This window comes from Amblyomma maculatum, chromosome 2, assembly GCF_055883805.1.
Source record: "Amblyomma maculatum isolate TAMU_Amacu chromosome 2, ASM5588380v1, whole genome shotgun sequence".
Classification (NCBI taxonomy): Eukaryota; Metazoa; Arthropoda; class Arachnida; order Ixodida; family Ixodidae; genus Amblyomma; species Amblyomma maculatum.
In genome coordinates, this window is record NC_139345.1 from 3,954,198 (window position 1) to 3,978,399 (window position 24,202).

Sequence of the window (24,202 nt, forward strand, 5' to 3'; positions counted from 1 at the left end):
TTAGGGGAGGGTGATGTGGTCTTGCTTTCAGTGACGACGTCGTTGTACTTTGACGTGGTTCCTACGTTTCTGCCAATTTGCCCACTCGGGTTGCGGCAAACTTGGTGACGAGAAATACGTAACTGGTAAGTGCCCTGCGTCGCCCCTTCTTACAATAACAGTCGGGCATGATGTCTGTGGTGCGGTGGTGGCATTTTTCGATACCTGTTTGAGAAATTTGCCCCTTTTTGACTGTGATTTTCGAACACTGTGCGGTCGTAGTCTAGGACGGTATCATTGCAAATATGGCAGATTGCCAGGGCCGCAATCGCACTGAATTTAGACGCGTGCGTGTGCGTTAGGCCTAAGTTTGCATCGCGGCTTGCGCGATCGCTGAATTGCTGGTAGCTCGACAGGTGGTGTAACGGGCTTCCAGTTACTTCGAGTGAAGTTCTTTTTTTCGTTTCGTACTTTGGGAAGGACCGCTTTGGTATACTCGGTGTTGTGTTGGTGCGGTGTGCGTTCGAATGATTGTCGTCTTGATTTTTGTTAGCAATGTAAAGTTGGACCAGGAAACCTCCATCTTCGCATTTCATTGCTCATAAAATCTTGCCCTGATTGTTTCTTAACAGATTGTTTGTGTGATTTGTGGTTATTTCATTTTTGCACAGCCCGATCGCGGTTGGCGTTCTACGCGCAGCCGCTTCAAGGCCACTGGTCTGCGCGCATTTTGAGTAATCGCGCAGCGCCCCTCTGACCGAAGAAACTAATTCGTTTTATTTAATTTTCGAATTAATAGCGAGTGTCTGTGTGCGCTTATCTGCTCGAGGCGACGGTTTAGGATACAGCCACAGGAGGTACTGCGCGGCGCTGCCGCTTTAAGCGGCCTTGAGCCAAATAGTTTTGCAACGTGGCTGCGAGGTCGCTAGGCGCGTAGGCCATTCCGAGTCTCTTGCCTTATGGCTAACTTAAATGCGGTCTTCGTTCCCCTCAAACTGCGTTGTTATAGGGGATCTGGCATGTGTTTGCTGTTTTTCACGACCTTTCGAGGTCGCGCATAGCGGAGTGTTTTTTTTTTTTATTCCTGATACAGTGATTAATCTTGGCGTTTTTTCCTCGTTGGAAAACCAGGGCCTGCACAGTTGCAAAAACAGTAAGCACCGCTGTTTTTTTAATACGGTCGCTTATGGATGTGGTTTTGCACAGATTCTGCCAACGTGGAGCCGATAATATCTCGTGCGTCATCCCATGACGTCAGCGTGATTACGTCACGCGTTTACGTAAGATGCCGATTCTCTTGGTGGTGCGGGCGTCTTCGGTGTGCGGAATGAACTGTTCAAGCTGTGCGTCATGCATATTAAACGTTGGCTGCAGGAACTACTGTTTTGCCTCTGCTTTTCAACCACGCTGCACTACACATTTTCTTTGGTCTACATGCAAAGGTTTTGTTCTTTCACAGTTACTTTTGCTTTGCTGGTCTGGTGCACAACTAATGAAGTAACTAAATTTATGGGCTTTATCACAAGACTGTCACATATATGAAGGCAACATTGGCTATCCTCAGTAGAACGAGAAGCCCAGCTTGTTCAGTAAGAGCACTTGAAATAAAGGCAGAAGGTTTGGTAACTGATTGAGGTACTGAAACATTTACACTCACTGCAATTTGCTGGCCAGCCTTTAGTAGAGTGATGCGAAATTTTGAGCTATTCACTGAAATGCATGTGAATATCTTCTGTGGAAGTCCATCTTGAAAAGTAATCTAAGCAACACAAACGACAGGACAAGGAACAGAAGAGACAACACGGCATTGAAGTCCACTTTGAAATACAGAAGTTGAGCACTAATGTGAACCAGTATCCACTCGGTCCCTTCTTTCAGGCATACCTGTAACAAAGTGAGAGTTTTGAAATGTTTGGCTTCTGATATTGGTTGCTGGCAGCGTTTCCAAACTTCTGTAGGTCTAGTAGTGTGGAAGTCAGAAATTACTGTACTTTCACAGTTAGTGTTATTGCGTGGTTTGAAAATGGTCTCTGGCCATTCCGACAAAATAAGGACACTCTATTGCATTTGCTTAGAAAGGCCTATAATTGTTGATTGAGAAGGGGCTTTCTGTCTGGTTCTCAGCTAGAGTGAGAAGTTGAAGCAATTGCTGTGAAATAAATGAACATATAGGTACTGCTGTGGACTGTACAAATGGAGGCAATGATGAAACCTGTCGATGGTTTTTCTACAGTTCACTGCAGAAAGCTGCTCCGGCAGTCGTAGGTGTGGGCGAATGGACCAGACCAACTCGCCCGGGGTTGTCACCTCAAACTTTGAAGACATGAAAATTAATGTGAGTTTAGTTGATTGGTATGTTAGAAATGACATACTGAATTCTTTTTTTTTCTTTTTTTCTTGTTCTTTTTAGTAGCAGTTTCATGCCCTTCTTGAGTGCTCATATGAACGAAGTTGAGGTGTACAGCTTTTTTACAGGTGCCACACATATCTTAAACTTGGGTTCTCGGTTAATAATTGAGACAGTGCAGGCAAGCACAGGTTGATAATTGAAGCTGTTTGTGGACTGTGCAAAATGCACATAAACTTTTGGGCTGAATTTGGAAACATGCATTAGCAAGTTGTCTCTTGCTTGTTTTAAAACAAAGTAACAGTACCTTCTCATGCCACTGGCTTTCTCAATAAATGTTTCTGCTTGAAATAAAAATTGTCTTGAAAAGACTAAATAGTCCCAAGCATTTGCAGTTCAAAGTCTTTTGTACTTTCAAGAGTTCCTTGGTATTATGGAGACCTTCATTTTTTGACCCTGAGGTGATCTTTTCAGAAAAGTTGAGGCTACTTGAGCTTTGCGAGTTTGTTTATTATTCTTTATTAAGTGTCATCATTTAAGTTTTCAGTTTGACTTAAAGGAACTTTGCACGCATTAAAACCGGTGATGCTCTGGTTGTAAATGGTGTGTGGCAATAGGACTTTCATGCACTTAAAAAAACAGTTTTCAATAAAGAAATGACTGAAAATTCTTTCTCTCCTTGTGAACAGAAGAGTAGCATGAAACCTGACTGCTTGTAGTTATTAAACATATTAGCATGAGCATCATGACAGAGGTATGCATCAACCTTTCTTGGCTGCTTGCACCCGTAGGCCTGAGATGCAGCTGCATCTTGCGGTGCTCTCATGGGCTGAACATAGATAGCAGAAAGCTCTCTTCATTTGTGTCCTGTGGGCTTATATGCTTATAAAGTTGATTTCCTTTGGGATCATAGATATAGGGCATGTGTTTGGGTCTACTGCTTGCATTCAGCAGCTTTAAACCAATGGTGGTCTCCAGAGAAGAGTCCATTAGGGACATGCTACTGCAGGTTTGGCAGCTTGGCAACAGCTGTGCACAGGAGCTATATGAGGTTCATCGACTGTGAAGTAGGCGTTTACAGTTTCAGCTAAAGCAGCAAGATGATAACCGCGTCTTCCTAAGAATAGCCAAACTACGCTGCAGCTTTCGGAACACTTTCTAAAATACCTGCTGTTGAGCCTGCACCACTTTGTTCTTGCCAAAAACGTGCGAGCTCTTGACCAGTTTTGTCTTAAAGGACAGTAGACAACCAATTTTTGTGGCACGATCTTCTTTTTAGTACTAATGCATGAGAATATCGAATACATGGATTACCACATGCTATTTGCCTAGGGCTGTTAAATAATTTATGGTCAGATTCTTTTCCTCATGCTGTTTTGGTTTCTTCAGTCGATCGCTTCAGTTTGTAAGGGATGTGCAAATCATGTGAGCCATAAAGAAATCTGTAATAGAGTGGCTGATGTAGCTGCATTTATTTTCATTCGAGCTCTTGAAGTAGGCCAGCAATTTTTTTTTTGCCTCACTTGACATATCCACACCTTACTTCCCACAGCCATATTTCAGTTGTTGAAACTGCGACATTGTCAAGAAGAAAAACGCACGAGCAATTATTTAATGCCAATGCCTGTTTAAGACTTGCACAGCAAGGCCTTGATTCTAGGAAAGGAAAAGTCATAAACAAGCAAACCAGAGGAAACCTCCTACAAGATTTTCTTCACTGCAGGCAGCCAGTGTGAGGCATTGCCTCGACACTTGTCAAACCTTCTTAGCTTTTTAGGGATGGATATCTCATCGATAACTGGCGATTCATTTCTGGACTGCATTGAAAGGTTCTTATCCACAAGAAAAAAAAAAATGGCTGCAAAAGCAAATGCAGCTTTTGTCGTTCTGTTTGTTTTTTAAAACCTGCAAAAAAATAGTCTCTCATTCGTCTTGTTATTATGGCAATGAGAAGTTCATTCAACAAAAAGCAAGCAAGGAATCAGTCACATAATGAATGTACATATTCACTAATTTCTTACTTTTTTGAGTACTGATAAAGCAAAAAAAGCACTATTTGCAATTTGCTCTTGTGGTAATGACACTGCATTGTTATTAGTCGGCTCAGTGCTGCTATTTCACATGCAGTTTAATGCTGCTTGTGTAGCATTTGCAAGCAAGCTCAATCAACTTTACACCAGTAGCACATATTGTAGAACCTCCTATTTTCACACTATATAAGCATTGCTGGTGACACTACTGTTGCCTATATGGCAGTAGGGATCTTGGAGTCATCGGAGAAGAGAGGTGAAAGCATTGGAAGATTTCAGTTGAAATGAAGCTGCAGAGATGCACACTGCATACCGACCTTGGTTGCTGCTGGAATTCTCTTCAATCCATAAATAGTGCTGGTTTCCCGCTGAAAGGACTCTTGATGCCGACTAGAAGCAGCGAGCCGATTTTGGTTGTTTTGAAGCTGTTCGTGGAATCTGGCTATGCTCGGGGAGTGGTGAAGTTTGGCCAGCATTGAGAGCAGAGCTTGGTGGAACCAGGGGAGGGCGTGCGGAAGGGTTTTTTGTTATGGCTGTGGTAGCCGGGCGTGCTGTTGCCGTGGTTGGTGACCACGCTTGCCTGGTCGCCGCTGTAGATGGAAGTGCTGATGGAAGAGGGAGCAACCGTGGTGACCAGCAGTGCAGCCCCTGCCTCGCGTGCCACCAACACGACCACGGCAGCACGCTCCAGCCCGGCGCCCAGCGCGGTGGTGGTCTCCTCTGCTCAGGGGCGCACCAATGGCACCGTTGTGTTTGCCTCCCCAGCACAGGTCAAGCAGCTCAACGTGAGTTACTAAGCTCACTCTGTGGTTGGGGGGCTGGCCCACAGAGGGCAGCACCACCTTCACTCGTCCATTCGGCCTGCTTCCTGGTTTCAGTCAAGCCTCTACGCCTGCACGACTTTTGCATGACCAAGAAATTGGCCAAACTCGCAATGCATGTATTTGAAAGCTTTCAAGCACTGGAAACGACTTAGGCTGCCTTATGACTGTAAGTGTCAAAGAAGAATTGCCGTGCAACTTGTCCCTTTGTCACAGGGAAAAGAGGCAAGCCTTGTTGCGATATTCCTTGTTTCACTGCAAGATATGCTTATTCGATGTGGAAACATTGAGAAATGCAGCGTAGACTGCTTTTTTTTAGGAGAGCTTTGTATACACACCTTAATAACCTAAATGTATTACTTCAATCCTAGTTCCTGAAGGCTTTTTGAAAGGCAGCGACGACTGATATTTTTAGCACTCATTCTTGCTTCTTTTTGCTGCATCAAAAAAATTACAGCCTGTGGTGCTCAGTTCTGCTATGGTTTTGTCCAGAAATGCTACGTAAGATATTCACCTGGGTTATTTTCCTACTGGATACCCCTGTTTTTAAATAGCACAATGCTGGAAACTACAGTCAGTGAATGAAATGACAGTTGCGTAACAGCAGCAGTGATTTTTTTAAAAAGTAATGCAGTTTCAGCCACCAGACGCTTCTTGGGCAGTTCGATATAATGTGGCATCTATTTGAGTTTTTGCACGAGAAGCGGTTGCATCACAGTGAAGCATGCTTCATCGATAATAATTAGCAGCCTTTGTTAGTGCTTCAACCAAGAAATGCAAAACATGGGTGCCATCTAGTGACAGCAGTTCCGGCCAACATGAACAGGCACAACTGCAGAAGCATCTTTGGACCTGCTTCTGGAATTCCTTCATCTCGAATCTCCGGGACACCTTCTACCTAGATGCTGCAACCCATGGCACTTTCCTCTTCTCCTGCATGATCTCATGGCACCCTGAAGAGATTACATGTATGAACTAAATAAAGCTTTCAAACGATCATCAAAGGGCGCACTGAAGAAAGCATAATGTGTAATGTAGTATACTGAACACTTCTGAAAAGCACTGTGCACCCAATAAACCGGTAATATTTTGCAAAGATAGGGTTACATGGTGTATCTACGCTAATAATGGCAAAGGTTTCACAGTAATATGGAGTTTCAGTTGCTTTTGTATGATTTTCAGCTTTAATTGAAATTATAAATCCTAATTCTTTGTAATTTCAGCACTCAATTTTTGTAATAGGAGGCAAGGTGTCTTTATTTCTGCCATAATCTCGTGACACATTCTTACCAGTTGGCAGTCTCTTTCTTGGAAACATCCACTTCGAGCATTGAAAGGGGCCTCCAGGCATGCACTTTCTTTACATGCTGGCATGAGCCACAAGTGGCTTTGAAATGGCCCATCTGGCTGGTGGGATTTTTTTTTTTTTTTGTCGCCTACAACAATGCATGCGCAGAAGGCACCCATCCATCATGTAGCATGCAGCTGTCTCTAAGGTGGAAGCTACTCTTGCAGTGTGAGTGTCGTTTCTGGCTGCTGGCTTTGTTTGGTTGCGCGGACTGTCTCAATGTTGTATTAAGGGAGCCACGTTCTAGGTCTTTGTGCTCTCAGGTTTGTATGCTGTCCGGTTTTCACTCTTTCGTGACTCTTCACATTGATGCCATGCAGTCTTGGTCTTGAAATCTGCATATATGCTCTCTCGCTTTTCTTGCTTTTCTGTTTTGTTTTTTTTTGTGCTTTGATGAAGTTTCGGAGAGGTTCCTTTTTCACCTTAATTCTTTGCCCGATTTTCTCTTTGTTGCGGTAAAGCATGCAAGAATGGAACTGTGATCAAATCGTGCTAGTTTTGTTAAAATACCTGCTTCGTTTTTTATAGTTCTTGGTGTGATGAGCAGTGTTGTGAATTTTCTCCTCTGGGTTGCCTGGCCTTCATATGCCTTCTTATGTACATTTGAGTGGGAGTACTATTGTACTTTCAGTTTATCAAGGTAGCCTCAATTTTCGTGTATGTGTGTGCACGCACGTGTGCGGTAATGAGAAATACAAGGGGGCATATTTTTTTATTTTAGGGCAGAAAGTAATTCAGTTCTCATTTAAGATAAGGCAAAAAAATTGTTTGAAAAACATAATGGAAGGAATAATTTTTTCTTCGAATTACAGATAAAAATTGATCTAGCACCTGTTTATAGCACATGATTTAAAAGGAAGGAAGAAAGTAAAAATGCCCCACAGAAGGAATGTCTTCTGGATAGTGTTCTTTTGCGGTCAAGTTCATTACTGTTATGACTGTTATCAAGTGCTGGCATGAGCAAAGGGAACACACTATTATATTGTGAGAAGAAATAAAGATATGTTGCATGCTAATGAGGAACCACGGCAGCAATCGCTATCAGCTTGCATATGTCATAACTCTTTTTCGCTAGGTGACACAAAATATTAGCATGGTTCTTCATTGAATTGTGTCCTCATTTGCACCTTTCCCTGTGGTTAGCTGGTTTTCTCTGTGTGGGTAAAATTGTTGGCATCATACAGCTCACCTAACTGAGCTTAAGGTGTACCTTGAATAGCTCATAATGAATTAATGCACTGGAAAAATCAGTAATGGCAGGCAGCCTACATCTAGTCGGTGCTTGGCCATGTCAGCTGCCATACCGCCTGTCAGTGCCGTGCTCGTGATTTTTCGCTCACAACACTGGCGCTAGATTTTCGCTGAATGGGGCCTTTAATGTCGCGTTAAAATAAGCCATATATGCAGTCTTAAAAAATGTTCCTGGTTACCCATCAAAAGGCTTCTAATTTATGCCACCATGTCTTTTACTAGAAGACGCAGCCTGATAGTTGGGCAGTTAATTCTGTAAAGATTGCGTGCTTGTGTTTATTTAATGCCTTCCTTTTAACTACACAGTTGGCTATGAATATTAGTGTAGGCCATGTGCTTTTCTTTGCCGAAATACATGCCTCTTTAGACTACTGCTAAACCCATAAAATTATCCTTAATACATGGCTACAAGCAGATTCTCAGCCTTTGTTTGTTAGGAAGTTAATGAACTAAGGCATTATTCAGTATGTGAATAAGTTTTTTTGGTGGTAAGTGCGGTATCTTTTTTTTTTTTTTTTGTACATAGTGGCAACACTAAACTGACCAAAAGAATAGAAGGGTATGGCCACTGCTCAGGTTCTGGGATAATGGCAGATGGTGTGCTGCAGGGTTTAGGGTACTGGCTTGGTGCATGTGCTGGGTGGTAGTGGCCATCACAAAGAGCACCATCAACTTAAGAACAGTGGTGCAGGAGTCAAGGGAGGATGGGTGTGCAATAAGCATGCGTGGCTGTACACTGTAGTGGTGGCTTTGATTGGCTGCTCCATGTCATGTATTTCTCGTGCAGGTTGTACCCTCAGCCACGACGCAGGCCCTGGCAGTACAGCAACCCGGTGGAGGTGTGTCCATAGTGCATGTGTCCATCCCCAACCAACCCATGCACGTGCAGTCGGTAATTCAGCCCAACCAGCAGTCGGTGATTCAAGCCGCTGGAGGGGCTGCCCTGCAGACGGTAAGCATGCTGTTGGGGTCACTGGAAGCACAGTTGTCCCCCTTTATGTGTTATCACTGTTCTGTGGGACTGTGTGGTGTGGAGGCAGTGCTCAGGCATTGGGGAGACATTAGTGTTTTCTTGCTGTGCTTCGTCCTGTGGGGTTTGTGCTTCCTGAGGTGCAGAGTGCAAAGGTTTGCCTTGCAGTGAGCGCTTCAAGTTTGCGCTTGGTAGTGCCTTGGTAAGCACAGTTTTTCGTAGCTAACATTGTGTGGCCATAGCCAAGCATAGAGCATAGATGTCTTTTTTTTTTTTGAGATTAACAGAAACTAGGTAGTATTTTTGATCAGATGGGGATCACTTTATTATGGCTGACACTAGTAGAAGTTGTGGCTTCTATGTAGGTCAAGAGTTGCTGTTGTGGTCATGTCAAGGCAGATTGCAGGAAATGAGTGCGTCTCCCTTGTGCCCTATGTAGGTCAAGAGTTTCTGTTGTGGTCATGTCTAGGCAGATTGCAGGAAATGAATGTGTCTCCCTTGTGCCCTGTGTGCATGTTTTGTTACATCTTGAGCTTTGGCTTACTAGGTATTCATTTCATGTTTTGTGTACTTCTAGACTTTTGCTCTACACATGCTCTAACACGGTAATCAGCTTTTTTCACCTGAATGTTTTTTTTTTCTTTGTGAATTCGGCACCTGTGATGATACACATCCTGTAATGCTATCATCAGGAAGCTTAGATACCCTCACTCTGCACTATAGTTCTGTATTTCATAACATATTGGTGCTGATAAATGTGCGAATATCGCTATGAATTTCATGGTTGGGCATTCACATATTCCTTTCTGGCCTTGCAAGAAATCTGGACAAAGAGGCTGCTGTAACTATTCGGTTTGTAGTCATTTATTTCTCTCTATCACTGAAGACCCATCTCGTTGACCGAGTGCACTGTGACTCTGGCAGTTTGTTTTCGACCAGGCCTGTACTTGATTTGTTTATCTGAAGCACACAGGGGTTATTTACACCGCCACCGTTCTCACTTTCTCCCCCCAATTTCACAGTGCATTATGCATTGCTGTAGGTAATAATATCTTTCTTTCAGAATTCATTCGACATTCTAAGGGAAAGAAAGTATTGTGGGCCTCTGTGTTCATATTTGTGGGCTCACACGTAAAGGAGCGTTCCAAGCACTGTCATACATGCATTGAATGTTGCATTTTTATGGCAAGGCTAGTCGTTTTAAGCATAGAGCTATGTTGTTGTTTTTCGTCCAGTGGCAGGTTTTCTATTGAGAGTTGTCAGCAGAGTTGCGTATATATGTGCATGTTACTCTCTCATTTCAGCAGCCTTTTGTCAGTATCGGTGAAACTTAACATAGCCACAAAAAGCAGGCTGCTCTCTGCACATCTGTGAAGACTGACATAGTTTGAGCTGTCTGTTCACATGCCCCATTCGTATCGTAATTGGGATGCTTGCACCTCTTTTTGGTATTCACTACCCAATATAATAGTTCCTCTGGACTTAGGAACTTCAAGAACTCTAGAGCACAGGTCCTGTTGTGTGAGCGGTCGCTACCCTTTGTGTAACGCAGTTCATTCATGTGGCCACATTTTCTCAGGCTTCTCCTTGCTGCCTCAGTTCTATCTTGCGTTTGACCGTGGATACTTTCACCTCATGCGAGTGCTTGAAGCACTTTTCAGTCGAGAGTTGCACGAGGTGCTTGCACTGTTGCAGAACACAGTGTCTAAAAGTGCGCGCTCTGGAGACATCCTCATGGTAGGCATCTGAAAGCAGGTCTTCTGGTTGGGATTTCAACTCTTTGTGTCTTTGCCAGTTAACGCGCACTCGAGCGAGACAACATTGTAGAACTCTGAAGCAGTGTGGAGTGTCGGGGTTGCCATTGCTGCTGCTGCCGCCACTGCTCTTGCTCCAAGTGGGGCCCCCCTTTTTTTCTGCTTGCTTCTTTCCAGTTGGGCAAGAATGTCATTTTGGTAAATAAGGGCTCAGTGATCCACAGTGCCGACGGTGATGCTGGCGTCCACCCCGTCCAGGTAACACTGCCTGGACTTGCAAATGCACTTCTGCTGAGCTCACACTGCTGGGAGCTTTTCTCCTGCCTGCCCTGCGCACCATTCTTTCAGCTCTTACTTTTCTGTTGTTTGCTTGGGATGGTTAAGTGTGAGCTTGATAAGCAGTGGGCCTGCATATTGCTTGCTTGCCACATGCTTTGCAAACAGTTTTTGTTTATAGGTAGTTCATTTAGTTGTCTTGCGCTATGTCTTATTTCAAGCTACATTGGCTTTTGATACTCTGATGTAGACTGAAATTTTTTACTGTAATGAATGTAGCACTCTAAACACTAAATGCTTCATCTTCGGTGTGGGACCATTCTAGCCTTGCTTTATTCTCAAAAGATTCACATCTGGCATCGAAAATTGTGGGGCCATGAACCCTTAAGAAGGTGGCCCACCGTAGATAGATAAGAATACATCATTTGCAATGAGGGAGGCTTGGTTATTATTAATTTTTTTTATTTGGCTGACTAAGACAGCCAACAAGTTGATAGAGAAATGGATTTTGTGTGCTAGCCAAGGTGCTGCTGCAAAAGCTGTGGGCTGCCTCCTTGGGTCTTATTTGCCTTATTAACTAAAGTTGGATGATGAGGCAACATCCTCAGTATCATCACTACCTAGATTGTTGCCAAAACCATCTGTAGGTCCAACCAATTAAGGAGATTTGTCACATTTCGGGGTGCGTGCCATACTTGCCGAGACGGACATTCTCGATTTCTGTTGTTTCGATTTGTTGTTTTCACAAATGGTTCAAAACTCGCTGCTTTGTGATAAAAAAGAAAAATGATAGGAAATTACACAGTTGTTTTCTCCGAGAAGGGAGCCGAAACCTTTGAAATTGGTTTTCGCCTCCAGCGGTCTAACAGTTGTCATTTGAGGATAGGTGAAAAGAGACAGTGAGCAGAGTAGAATTGTGCAGCAATGCATTCATGGCTGGTAATGCTGAGTGCAAGATGATACTGTAAGTCCTGTGACATTGGAATGGGGGTGTGGCATTATTTATTTATTTCGAATACCTTGAAGGCACCAGGGGTGAGAGGTTTTACATGATGAAATAGTGTAGATGAAGACATGGGAAAGCAAGCAGCTATAAGTGTAAATCAATATTCATTTTCTTGTTAGGCAGGTTTATTCTTTTAGCCTTATCTTGCCAGACAGAACTGTTAGAGGCTGCTTTTTCAGTGTTTTGACCTTTTAAGAGGACTCATGCAGCCACATGTGAATAGGTTAAGGTGATGTGAGAGACAAGTAATTTTGATGCTTTTGTAAGAAGGTGAAAAGGTTTGCTATCGAAGCTTCTTCACAATCTACTCATGGCTGCTGGGTTTTACTTTTAACTTTAACACTGTTAGTACAAAAACTGCATTGATTGGAATAACATGGGTCTGTTAAAGATGTTCAGAGTAGTTGAATGTAAAATTAATATGAGGGGAAATGGGACACAGAAAAAAATGAACATCATATTGCAGATCATAGCACCTTTATTTCTTGAAGTCTGATAGTTAATTGCTCCGTAAGAGGAATCTGTGTGACAAAAACATTTCTTTTCCGATCAGCAAAATGATGCAGTGCATACACACTGTCAATTCAACCAGAACATATGTCCTATAAGACACTCTTCTCCTGTGCAGAGTGCTTTGCAGAGGTCACTACCTTCTTGCACAAAATGTCCATCAATATTTACGTGATGGCCAGCTTGGAGTGAGAGCACCTATTAGGGCACATGCTGATAAGTGTTGTTAATGAGAGTGGCATCCTTGATGTCTCTAAGTGTGTTTGTGAATGTGAGCTTAAATTTTGCATAGTCTTCTTCATTAAGTAGGCCATGTGTAGGTAATTTATTTTCCTGTCATTAGCCCTGCATGGATGCCATGTCTTGCATGCATTTCTTTTTTTTTTTTCCACTTTATGTTTCGAGCATGCATGTTTCTTTGTAAATGTATGTTTGTGTGTGTGCCTGTGTGTGTGTCCTGGCTAACAGTACTAACCATTGTGTGCATATCCTAGGAGGCACACGACCCTCATGTTGTGCTCGTCCTGCGATTGTATTGTGTGCGAGTAATTTTTTGTATGGGGCATCTTGAGTCCTTAAACCATTGCAGTCTCTGCATGGGAACTAAACCAGTACTACTAAGGGCACAATCATGGGAAGAGGGGAGGAAAAAAACGAGAAAATTCTTTAACAAGAAAATGTCCAAGGAATACCTGGTTGAAATGGGACTGCCATTCACCACACAACTGCCCCTTCCTAACTGCCCTGTAAATTTGCCCCTAGGTATTATTGTTTACTGTATTAATGTCATTGGTGTGGTATCACTTTTTCAACTACTATGTTGCTGCTGCTTTCTCTGCAAATGTTTTCAGCTAGCGTTGCATTATGTTTGCTCTCTATACAGTGCACAGGATATTATGTAGAAGCATAAATCGGGCAGCGATTTACATATTGTTCGATGGTCTTTCACGAAATGTATCTTATGATCATATGCTGATTATGATGCTGATTATGTGTAGGACGCCTGAAGAAAATGAATGGATGCGAATGAGGATGTACGGCAACTATTAACACTGTCTTGCATTCTCTTTGGGGCAGAGCTTACATCTCCTCCCAGTTCTTTTTGCATTTTAACATGCCACATTTAAGGGTCCTATCTTTAGAATACCTTGCTTTAATATAGTGAGTGAAAAATCATGGGCACGTGCTATTTGACGAGAGCGACAAGGCCTGTCACTGCCTGTCATTAGCCAGCGAGGTGCGTGACATCAAGAGACTACATGACATGACAGAGAAGGTGCTGCCAGTTAGGGCGTCTCCTTTGAAGGGGTAACGACAGTTAATATTTGAGCATAAACTGATTATTGCTCTTTCACTCCACACACGTTAAATTATAATTCCTCGAAATTTGAGCTCATTCGGTGCCGTAGATAGGTAATATTTGTTATTAATATCAAGAGCAGCTTCCTGGTCTGGCAACCATTGGTCGCTGACGTCACACTGAGATATCATCCTCATGTCGTCTGCTATTCCCGGTGTCAGCTGCACTCTTGCATGCATGGACGGTGGTCACTGAGAGCTTTTTTTTTTTTCTTAGGCAAAAATATTTTATTCACATATTCTCTTTTTTTTTTCTTTGAGAAACATTCACTATAATATGCGCCTTTGGTGATCCTCGGACCTTTTTTGAGCTTCCTCAAGCACTTCTGCATGAGGGGGGACCACTGTGTCAATCGTCCATAAAAGAAAAAGAGATGTGTCCTTTGATATTGCAGCCTATATTGTTGACGATGCTCTGCCGCCTATTCTCTTGTGATGTCACATGGTGGTCGCTCTCGGTGGGAGGAGCTTCCCGATTCCAATTTCTATCGCTAGGCACTAAAACTTTGCGAGTGGAATCACAGATCTGTATGTTATTCACAGAAGTATAAAAATGGCAATAAATTGAATGACCCTGTCATCGCCTCTTTAATGTGGCAGCTTGAGATGGGAAAGTATCCTTCCGCAAGCCTTGCATCCCAATTCAGACATGCTGCCATTAGGTCATGCAAGCACGTTTGCAAGGTTTGGTTAAAGCAGAGCTCTGTGTCTATGTCAGGTGGTCTTTCACCTAATCCGGTAACTTATCGCTGTATCCCAATGAGTATGTCTGAGGTTATATAGAGACACAAATGAGAAAAATGTTTAAGCGAGTTTCCACAACTGATGCCAGCAGATAGGACCCTTTGACGGTGTCGTGTCTTAACCCTTAAAAGACGAAGTTTGTCGCTTCAAAGGCTTTTTTCTTTAATGCATGAGCATATTGACTTGAGCTTGTCTGGCTGCGGTCCCTGGCATGAGGATCCTTTTTTTCTTCACAGCTGATTCCAGCGAGCAAACTGGATGCCTCGGGGGAGACGGCTGTGCTCACAGCGGAGGACGACTCTAAAAAGCGTAGAGAAATACTGGCCAGGCGGCCATCATATCGCAAGATTCTTAACGAGCTCTCCTCGACCGAGGCACAGGGTGCTGTAGCATCTCTCACAGCTGAGTCCAAAGAAGAGGAAGACGACCCAGACACCATCACGGTGGCAGGTGCTCAGTACCACACTGCTGCTGGCCTGCTCAAAGGTAAGCAGCCTCTTGTGAGAGCAGTACACGGTTGTGTTTGCCTGACTTTCTGGCAGAACTGGCTAGATTTGGCGGCTAAGTTGATGTTGTGTCATCTTTTCTGTCTTGTTGTTTGAGAAACTTCGATGATGTTCCGCCACTTCGTGGGCTTACTTTCCCATTTCCAGCAGAAAAATGAGCATGCATGCGGCTTCTTGTTTGGAGGGTCCTTGACCATTTTGTGGAAATATTTTTGATGGTAGGGCAGTTGTTGAGCATTATGGGCAGTCAAAATGTTTTTGAAGAAAGATGATAGGCACACTAGTGGAAGCTTCCACAGGCCAGTAATTTTTTTTTAACTTTTTATTTATTTACAAATACTGCAAGCCATTACGGCCCATGCAGGAGTGGTGCAAAAAACTAGCTGCCAGCTTTGCTCCTTTTAGGTTGCCTTTCTCAAGAGAGTTTTCTCCCAGTCTTATCAATAACTAGCTTCCGCAAACACCTTTCTTGTCTCTTTGAGAAGCGGTACAAAGTGTCATAGTGCTTATGCCTGAGGCGAGTATGCACCAGTGTTGCAAGCGATTCAGGCTTGGGGAGGTCTATTTTTGATGGCCACTAGTCCGAATCAGCGAGAATCTGATGCCCTAGACTTATTATGTGGGTGTCGGCTGGGACCATGCTCCTAGGTCGAATTATCCGAATTTTCAATTTAATGAAATTTTTCTGTACAACTTGATGATGCTCATGCATGCAACAGTGGGAGCTTATAAAAACATCATCTGCTAGCAGGGCCTGGTTGTGGGAAAACTGAACAAGACGTCTGCTGGTGTTATGAATCTGCGAGCTCTTATCGGCTGGCTGTGGAGAGGTTGTTCAGGCATGGTGTGCATTGTGAAGCGTGAGAAATTGAACAGTCTTTGGCTCTGAATATTGCACTAGCCCCTGACCAGTGGATGTCATGTGAAGTGCAGGGTGTTGCCATGCGAAGACAGCTGCTTGATGCCTTGTTGGTGGTTATTCTCGCAGTGGTACCAGCGTCGGCCATTCAGCTGGCAGCCGTGACGCAAGAGGGCAGCCTGCAGGGTCTCCAGACTCTGACCATGACCAACGCTGGCTCGGGCACAGCTACTGGCACCATTGTCCAGTATGCCCAGGGGCAGGACGGGCAGTTCTTTGTACCAGGTCAGTCTTGTTCTGCTTACAGACAACTAAGGGGGGGGGGGGCTCTACAGGGAAATTAAATTATCACTTACAAAAGTACAAACTTACTCAAGATGGTCGGTAACTACAATTTGAAAACTGTCCTTGGCAGGAGAGCAGAAAACAGTTAGCGTAGACTGCATTATTAAAGGTACCATAAAAGAATTTATTGGTTACTCTTGTATGCCCTTCGTTTTAAATTCTTGCACAAATGAAGGGCCACTTGCCCACAGTGAGGGGCTCACATTACTTCGCAGGAAGTGTGTGTGTGTGTGTGTGTGCATGTGTGTGTGTGCATGTGTGTGTGTGTGAAATACACTTGAACGTATTTATGTGGTTACTCGTGAGATTCTGGCACCAATAGCTCTGGCACACCAGTAGCAAGGACAGTGCAGAGCACTGGTGATGGGAAGTGAAGAGTGTGGGCAGACCAAGAATGGGAGCATGCGTGAGGACGCAGGTGCCTCTCACCCAGCAACGGTGCCCAACTCCAATAATGAAAAGGAGTTAGTAGGTCTTGGGTAATTAGCTGCAGTGGAAAAATTTCGACTCCAAGTAAATACAGTAGAAGGAACCAGAAAATTTGTTTATCTAATCAGATGTTTGTCTAACCAAAAATGTGCACCTAGAAAAAAAGTTCTGTTTTGCTCCAAACACTTCAAAAGGTGGTCAGCTGGTTAGCTGTGCATCCCTATTTCTTATCTTGCTCTTTTAAGCACCGCTGTTGCCAATTGCACAAGCAGACATGCCTTTCCATGTTGCAATACCACCACATCATTCGAAAGTGCAGCTCCTGTGTTTGTTACTCTTAAGTAGCAAGCGGGTGCACTTTGCGCATACTCCTCTTTTAGTCTGCGGGAGGTAATGTTCAGAACATCACACGTGCTAGATGCCAAGATGTGGCCATGTCGGATCTCTGCACCAACATAGGTACGATGACGCCCTGCCTTTTTCACACCAGCGAGGGAGACTCTCCCAAAATATGCATACTCCACCAATGCAGCTTCTCCGCAGTTTTGTGAAAATGTTTGTGGAAGCCAACTTGTGGGAGCTGCCTTTCTGTAACAGAAGTACTTTTTTTTCTTTTTCTTTTCATAGCACTGCATGAACATTTCATGAGTGCCTTTACGCAGGGTAACTGTGGTTTGCAGTCACTGCTAAAGTTTGCCTTCGTCTTTAGTCTTAAGCAGATTATTTTTCCGATGAGGCCTGTGGACACCAACCAAATAGCCTCAGATTGTTCATCTTATCTGAGATATTGTCTTAATCAAGGTTATCTTAGCGAGAATCTGCTGCTGTATATATGAACACACTAGTATACTCACATTTTTTATGTTCATCTGTTAAGACAAACGAATTATTGCTCATGTATGCTGGTACTGCACATGTAGTTGCACCTGTAAACAGACTTAACTTGATGGTGCACATGTCAAGTGACACGTGCAGACACGCTGAAGAGCCAGAGCAGTGAGCACAGAAGTCTGGATGAGACAAATGAGATCGCATGATTCAGAAGCCGCAAAGTGTTGCCTTTGTATGTGGGTACAGAGACGCGAGGTTTTAGTTTTACATGCCAACATAAACAGAATTTAGGCATATGGCATGAGGCATCACAGTGACATGCCAGCAGCTTAGAAGTATTTTTTGGATAAAAAAAAAAAAATAAAAACCATCAGTGGTGCAAGCAATGACTTTAATGTAACACAAGTGCAGTTTGTGAATGTTTGTTCAACGTGAAATTCTGTCCTGCCCTTTACACACCATACTACCCATGGCACTAGAGAAGACTGTTTTGTTTTTGAAAGTACTGAATTTTGGTGCAGGCCTGGCACAGAATACTTGGGCTTGCCATATGCAGCAGGTATGACCTTTAGGTGTAACTGGCATAGCAACTGCATCAGTTGGGCCTGAAATTATACAGTGACGCCACTCTGTGAGACTTGATAAGTTTTCGTGAGCCTGTGTAGAGTAGCGATTTCATTGTGCAAAGGCTGAGATTTTGTCATGTTTCATTATTTTGAGTCAGTGGTCATGACTGTTTATCTTTCCTTTTTTGAGCATGTCCAACTTAATTGTTGTTTTTTGGCTTACCAGGGCACAGCATGTGAAGTGCTGTGGGAAGCTAGTGACTTGAGCCTTAATACTGTATTCCTTTTAAATGCATGTGATGACTTGCTGGCTCTGGTAATAACAAACGTTTGATTGGGCATTTTTTTTTGTTGCAGTGACTGTATCTGCTGCTGACCTGCAAGCGTACCAGATCAGGACGACTGGCACGGGCGGCTCATCACAAGCACTGGCCCAGAGCGTGGTTATGGCGCCGGCAGCCAGCCTGCAAACCCAACAGTCGCTCGCAGAGGAGGCATCCCGCAAACGGGAGCTGCGCCTGCTTAAGAACAGGTAAAAGACTGAATTTTGTAACCTTCTCAGCAAACGCTGTAGGAAAGAAGTGTGTGCTGATGAGGTTCGCTTGTTGCAGGGACGCAGCCAAGGAGTGCCGGCGAAAGAAGAAGGAGTACATAAAGTGTCTGGAAAACAGGGTCGCCGTCCTAGAGAACCAAAACAAGGCACTAATTGATGAGCTGAAGTCGCTAAAGGAGCTCTACTGTCAGAAGAACGAATGAAGTGCATCTCAGTAGGACAGCTGCTTCATCCACTGTTTGTGTACAGGTTGCAGGAGAGACTCTTGCAGTGTACAGCCCTGTGCCATTGAAGAGGCACATTGTCATGCAGTGGATTTACTCTGTACCAGGGCCAGCTCAATGGGCTGTTAATTGTTTTGCCCAGCGAGTTGGTGCGGAAGGCTGTGTGCGCTACCATGATTTTCATCTTTCTTCCGGTGTTCACAAGTCGAGTGTGGTTCCAAGAGGCCCCACCACCATTACCACTTTGAATATGTACATAACATCACATCTGGATACTTGTCAGTCTTTGGAGCCAAGAGGGATTGCACAGATATGTGATGGCAGCACCTCTAGCTATAAGCTGCGAGAGAATAGTAGCGTTTGCCTTCTGGTATTGCCCCATATTGTCTGCCACATTCTGACAGCATCCCGAGTCATTACATACTGTACATATGTGTATTTTTATTGTCACCAAATATTTTTTTTTTTTCCGTACTGCAAAGATGACCTGACAATTTTTTAAGTTTAGCTGCAGCCTAGAGATGTGATTCATTAACAGGCCACGTTTCAAGTCTTGTTTATGATGGAGAGGAGAAACTGCATTCACAAGTATTTTGTTACGTTGTGTAAAGACTGCATTTTAAGAAATCCACACATTGTTTATCTTGTTTGTGTCCCCAAAAATTAATGTACAAGTAAGGTGTACATTTGCTTTCTGTTACAAGATCTCAGTTGTTGAGCTGTGCCTTGATCTATTTTGTAACCCAGCAAACAATAAAAAAAAATAAGGGTTCAACGCAAGAATGAGGTGTTGGTAACGCATTTATTGACAGCAGAGGCTACTCGTAACACAAAAGGTGAGATCCAAAAGCACTTAAGAATGCCAGCTGAATCTGCGCCGACTATTTTCGCAGCGCCGAATACAACGGCTGACGATGAAGCTCAAATTATTTAGCTCGCCAGTTGGTGCACGTTATACGGAGCACATATCCATAACGTCGTGTACAAAAATACGTAAACTGTTCAATAAATGCTTCTGCATGGATTACGAAAAAAATGAACGCAGCGTGGATCTGCTAATGGAGCGCCAGAATTGTATGTAGTCAACGCATCTTCCTCCGCACCTTATCCACTTCATACTTGACCTTGCGCATAGCCTCCTCGACATCCGCCTGGTGCAGCAGAGCGAACTGCTCGGCTCTGTTCTTGGCGCGGGCCTTCTCGAGGTTGAAAGCGTCGTGGACAGTTACATCCCGGGCCTTTTTGCCCAAGCGAACGAATGCGCAGTTCTTGGAGCGCGAGTGCTCCTTGGACGGGTCGTCGCTCGGATCCCAGCCGTCGAGCTCCTTGAAGCAGACGTAACAGCGAGCCAAGTCGGGCTCGTTCTCCGTAGGACAATGGTAGAAGCCCGCTTCGGCCATTCTTTCGGGTGTGCATGTGCAGTCGCCTGTCAGTGGCCACTGGTCGAAAGAAGCCAGGCGATTCTCGAAACAGTTCATGTGTCTGTCCGTTTGCAACACCAACACGGCTTCACGGGACAAGTTGACGGGCGACTTCGATCCTGACGGTGCGGTCATAGTGTTCACTTAACGGCGCAAACTGTTGGCAATGGCGGGGAGCACAGCAGATCAATGAGGCATCACTTGTCAAACATCCAATACCTGGACGAGCCAAAGCACTATTGAACGCGTACCACAAAACGATAATACTAAAAACACGTAATACACCACGAAAACATCGGCAACGTCACAATAATTGCAATTTCAAATACAGCCCGCCGAATAGCCCAACGAACCGAGTGTACCGAACGTTTAGCAACTGGTGCATCAGTGCTACTCCCTGGTGGTGGTATAAAGCGTGAAAATAACAAGCAAAGCCAAAGCGCTAAAGTCTAGCACCGTAAGAATAATCGACACATTTATATCAATTCTGCACAAAGGAAATAAATTTTTAAACCTGCTCAAAACATTACCGCCAAATATTTAACCTTTCCAGAAAAATAGTTCTGGCGGTCAGTGAAAATACTTTTCTCTCTTTTTTTTTCCCCTCGATTTAGCCATCTGGCTATGGTTTTTAAACATGAGTTGGCGACCCTGTCCCAAAAGTCTACCACGTGACTTGCTTCGCTTACTCTTGCTCCTCGCTCCCTCTTCACCTCTTCCAACTTGCTCGTCGGATCCTTGTCCGTCTTTCGTGCGGAGCCAGGGTGGACCATGTTGAGCGCCGTGGGAAGAGCCTGCTCTACCGTGCTTAAAGCGGCGAAACCTGCCGCTTCTCTAGTTAAGGTTAACGGAGCTAACTCGAAGTTGCTGCCAGCGCTGTGTGCAACATGTGAGTGCAGCTGTTCGCATCTCTGCTTCCGTCGTCCGCTCGCTGCCCTTGGGTAGAAATGTTGGGTCAATTAGGGTTAACGGTGCTGACTACTACTCGAGTAGTAAGAAAAAATACGTTTGCATTTCTGCTAGCATGTCGTCACCAGTAGCGATGCATCCGTGAAGTATATCCTCAGTTGTTGAAACCGAGTTTAAGAGCGGTCATTCTTGCCAAACTCCCGTGGTTGACCCGCGTGCCGGCCTCCATGTTATCTTCAGCCGGTATGCTCCCGTGGGGATGACCCCGACGACACCGGTTCTTTTCTATTTCGGCTCATTAAACGCAAGGCCTCGTTATCACTGTTTAATTTACTTAGTTCACTATAGCAAAGTCACGGGTATGCAGAGGTGACCCTACAGGTCGAAAGTAAGGGGGCTGCTGAATGCATGCTTTATACCGATACATCTCGCTATCTTTCAAGTTTATTAGCACGTGTGGGTACAGCCACGTGTGGTTTGCTGTTGTGCATATTTTTTTTTTTTTTTTGAGCAATTTGTCTCCTGGCTGTAATGTTCAACAGCAGCATGTTTTTTTTTTGGTCTTATTAATGCCTTCGAACAGCCTAGGCGACATGCCTTCGTTGGCGTCGAGTCCTTTCCGGGGACATTCGGTATGCGTTGCTACATCCTACGAGTCTGGTTATACGTCTGGTTATATCTTGAGCCTGGTATTTTTGGCCGTCCTTTCAGTAGGTGCCTTGACAAAACTGGGAGCAGTGTGCCATAAAACCCAACATAACACAAAAAGGGGAACAATTCTCTCATAGTTTTCACGAATGGTTTTAATACTGTTGCGCCTTTGAGCTCAAACGCGCAAGCAGATATGCGCATACAAATGAGCGCAGACTTAAGTCCCCCGCCGTGATGGTGCAGTGGTTAGGGTGCTCGATTACTGTTGGCAAGGGGGCGGGATCGTATCCCGGCCGCGGCGGCCGCTTTTCGATGGAGGCGAAAAGCAAGGCGCCCGTGCACTGTGCAGTGTCTGTGCACGTAAGAGCCCCAGGTAGTCGAAATTTCCAGAACCCTCCACATGGCGTCTCTCATGCATAGCCTGAGTCACTTTGGGACGTTAAACACCACAAACCAACCAGCTGTAATCTTAGAAATGCGAATGTACAGTGCATGCATTCAGTGAGCAGTAAAAACATTCATGAACACTCATTTCGCCCAGTAAAATTTCATTTGCAGCTAGTCGTTTCTGCCTTTTACAGCTCTGTTCTAATGAGGCAGTGCTATTCTTGGGATGTTTGGTGCTTCAGTACTGAGCCAGGGATTCAAGTAATGCACATCAGTGATCAAAGCATGGAACCTAAGTATGGGCACATTCCTCAAAAGTGTCAAAAAATGGCTGCGGTGCCGTGCCACCCTCTGCTCTGCCTCCCTTTTCGCCTCAGTGTTTGAGCAAACACAGATGGGTGCAATTACACCCGTTGTTTGCTGCCGCTAGGCGAGGAAACCAGAAACAGCAACAAATTTGGGTAATATACTGGTGAACACAGCATATCCCTGAATCTTCCAAGAGAGGCGGGCGTTGTTGGGATGCAGTTTATGTGATCTGCAAATAATTTGACATTTGTTTGAGCCTCGACTATATAGACAAACTCGTTGCTCTGCAGGTACCTTACATGCTCTTAGTGTATAACCACGAAATTATATAGATCTGCCCACGTAGCTAAGAAAGTTAAGGCATTTAACGTAGCACTGAATTTTCTGTACAATGTTCTGTGTGCACTGGGCTGTTGGCTAATCTGTCTTCATGATTAAACCGTTGCTAGGTATTACATATTGTTACGAGTGGAAATCACGCACCAGTGGGCAACACCACTCCGGAATCGATGGGCACCGCTTAACTGCTCAACTACGCACTCAAAGCAGTCTTCGTCAACCCACCCAGAAATTTCGGTTTTCACTTGTTGAATGCCAGCATGGTACAATAGATAACATTACCCCCGCCGCAAAAGCCATTCTAGGTAAACGAAGCAGGGCGTGAATAATGCGGCTTGAGTCGTGTCACATGCGCGTTGGTAGCTCCTGGTGCAGAAAACTTCGTGTTCAGAGTTTCGATTTCGTATTTGACGTCGCTGACTCGGCGCAAGATATGATAGGGGCCTGTGTAGCGTGTAGAAGTTTTTCGCACAAGCCTACCAGGCGGGATGGAAGCCAGAGCAGAACGAGAGAGCCTGGGGCATAGTGCACATCGTGGTGGCGACTGTTATAACGTGATTGCTGAGAGCCTTGGGAGGCAAAGAGCCTGTCGTGAGCAATGTGGCGAGCATTATTAGCGTGGGAGGTGGCATCAGTAACGGGTAGCGATGTATCAAAGTAATGGGTTTCGGCCAAAGAGCAAATAAAAGGGAGAGTAGCCAGCGGTATCATGACGAGAATTATAGGCAAATATTACAAAGGGTAGATTAATGTCCCAATCCCGGTAGTTGCCGGAGACATACGTTGATAACATATCTGTGAGCATACTGTTGAGGCGTTCTGTGAGATCGTTGGTCTGTGGATGATAGGCGGTGGTAAATTTGTGGCAAACGGTGCACACACGAAGTAGCTCGTCAACCACTCTGGAGAGGAAGCAGCGACCACAATCCGTGAGTAGTTCACGAGGGGCACAGTGTTGTAGTATCAGGTCGGGGAGGAGGAAATTAGCGACGTCTGTATCGCAGCTAGTCAGGATCGCGTGGGTAATGGCGTGATGCATAGCATAATCTGTCGATATGGCGATCCATTTGTTGCCCGAGGCAGAGACTGGGAAGGGTCCAAGCAAATCAACACCAACACGGAAAACGGGTCAGTCGGGATGGAGATTGGCTGCAGGTGTCCAGATGACAATACGGGTGGTGTTTTCAGACGCTGGCACAGCTCACATGCGGCCACATCAAAACGTCTGTGCACGCTGTCATACGTGTGGGACATGCCAAGATGTCCAGCGGTGGAAGGATCATGAAATTATTCCAGGATTGTGGAGCGCAGATGTTTCAGAACGACTAGCAAGAGCTCAGTGCCATCAGTTCGCATAGTGTGGCGGTATAGTGCGTCCCCTTGGAGTACGAACATGGCGAGGGCGGGATGAGACTGGCCAGTAGTCAGACGGTGAATGATAGACCGGAGCACGGAGTCCAAGCGCTGTTCGTCTGCTA

General features: G+C 44.6%; 3 protein-coding genes across 7 annotated transcripts in view; 2 read left to right on the forward strand and 1 right to left on the reverse strand.

Annotated features, from left to right (window-relative positions):
* The first annotated feature begins 10 nt into the window (after positions 1-10).
* On the forward strand, positions 11-19,177 carry CrebB (Cyclic-AMP response element binding protein B). 5 transcript variants are annotated; one of them, XM_084593128.1, is made up of 9 exons: positions 11-125; positions 2,213-2,314; positions 4,953-5,141; positions 8,564-8,728; positions 10,678-10,758; positions 14,632-14,881; positions 15,890-16,045; positions 18,289-18,463; positions 18,543-19,177. In XM_084593128.1, exons 2-9 carry the CDS (start codon positions 2,255-2,257, stop codon positions 18,685-18,687), a joined length of 1,221 nt encoding a protein of 406 aa, XP_084449254.1. In that variant the 5' UTR covers positions 11-125; positions 2,213-2,254; the 3' UTR covers positions 18,688-19,177. The 5 variants fall into 5 exon arrangements, with proteins under 5 accessions (XP_084449254.1, XP_084449257.1, XP_084449258.1 ...); XM_084593129.1 differs by lacking the exon at positions 11-125 and adding an exon at positions 1,101-1,132; XM_084593131.1 differs by lacking the exon at positions 10,678-10,758.
* Det (baculoviral IAP repeat containing deterin) lies at positions 19,147-20,536 on the reverse strand. The gene has a single exon (XM_084593133.1). The coding sequence runs from the start codon at positions 20,262-20,264 to the stop codon at positions 19,791-19,793; it is 474 nt and encodes a 157-aa protein (XP_084449259.1). The 5' UTR covers positions 20,265-20,536; the 3' UTR covers positions 19,147-19,790.
* Positions 20,537-20,807: 271 nt separating this feature from the next.
* The window catches only part of ATPsynbeta (ATP synthase, beta subunit), a 32,022-nt gene continuing 28,627 nt past the window's right edge, over positions 20,808-24,202 (forward strand). The window contains exon 1 of the mRNA XM_084593127.1: positions 20,808-21,018. Coding sequence (XP_084449253.1) covers positions 20,901-21,018 — 118 coding nt within the window. The 5' untranslated portion in view covers positions 20,808-20,900. The remainder of the gene's footprint in view (positions 21,019-24,202) is intronic.

Coding starts and splice junctions, on each gene's coding strand:
- CrebB (XM_084593128.1), top strand. CDS start 2,255: ATGGACCAGACCAACTCGCCCGGGGTTGTCACCTCAAACTTTGAAGAC. Junction 2,315..4,952: donor TTGAAGACATGAAAATTAAT/GTGAGTTTAGTT, acceptor TCGCCGCTGTAG/ATGGAAGTGCTGATGGAAGA. Junction 14,882..15,889: donor TGCTGCTGGCCTGCTCAAAG/GTAAGCAGCCTC, acceptor TTATTCTCGCAG/TGGTACCAGCGTCGGCCATT.
- Det (XM_084593133.1), bottom strand. CDS start 20,264: ATGACCGCACCGTCAGGATCGAAGTCGCCCGTCAACTTGTCCCGTGAA.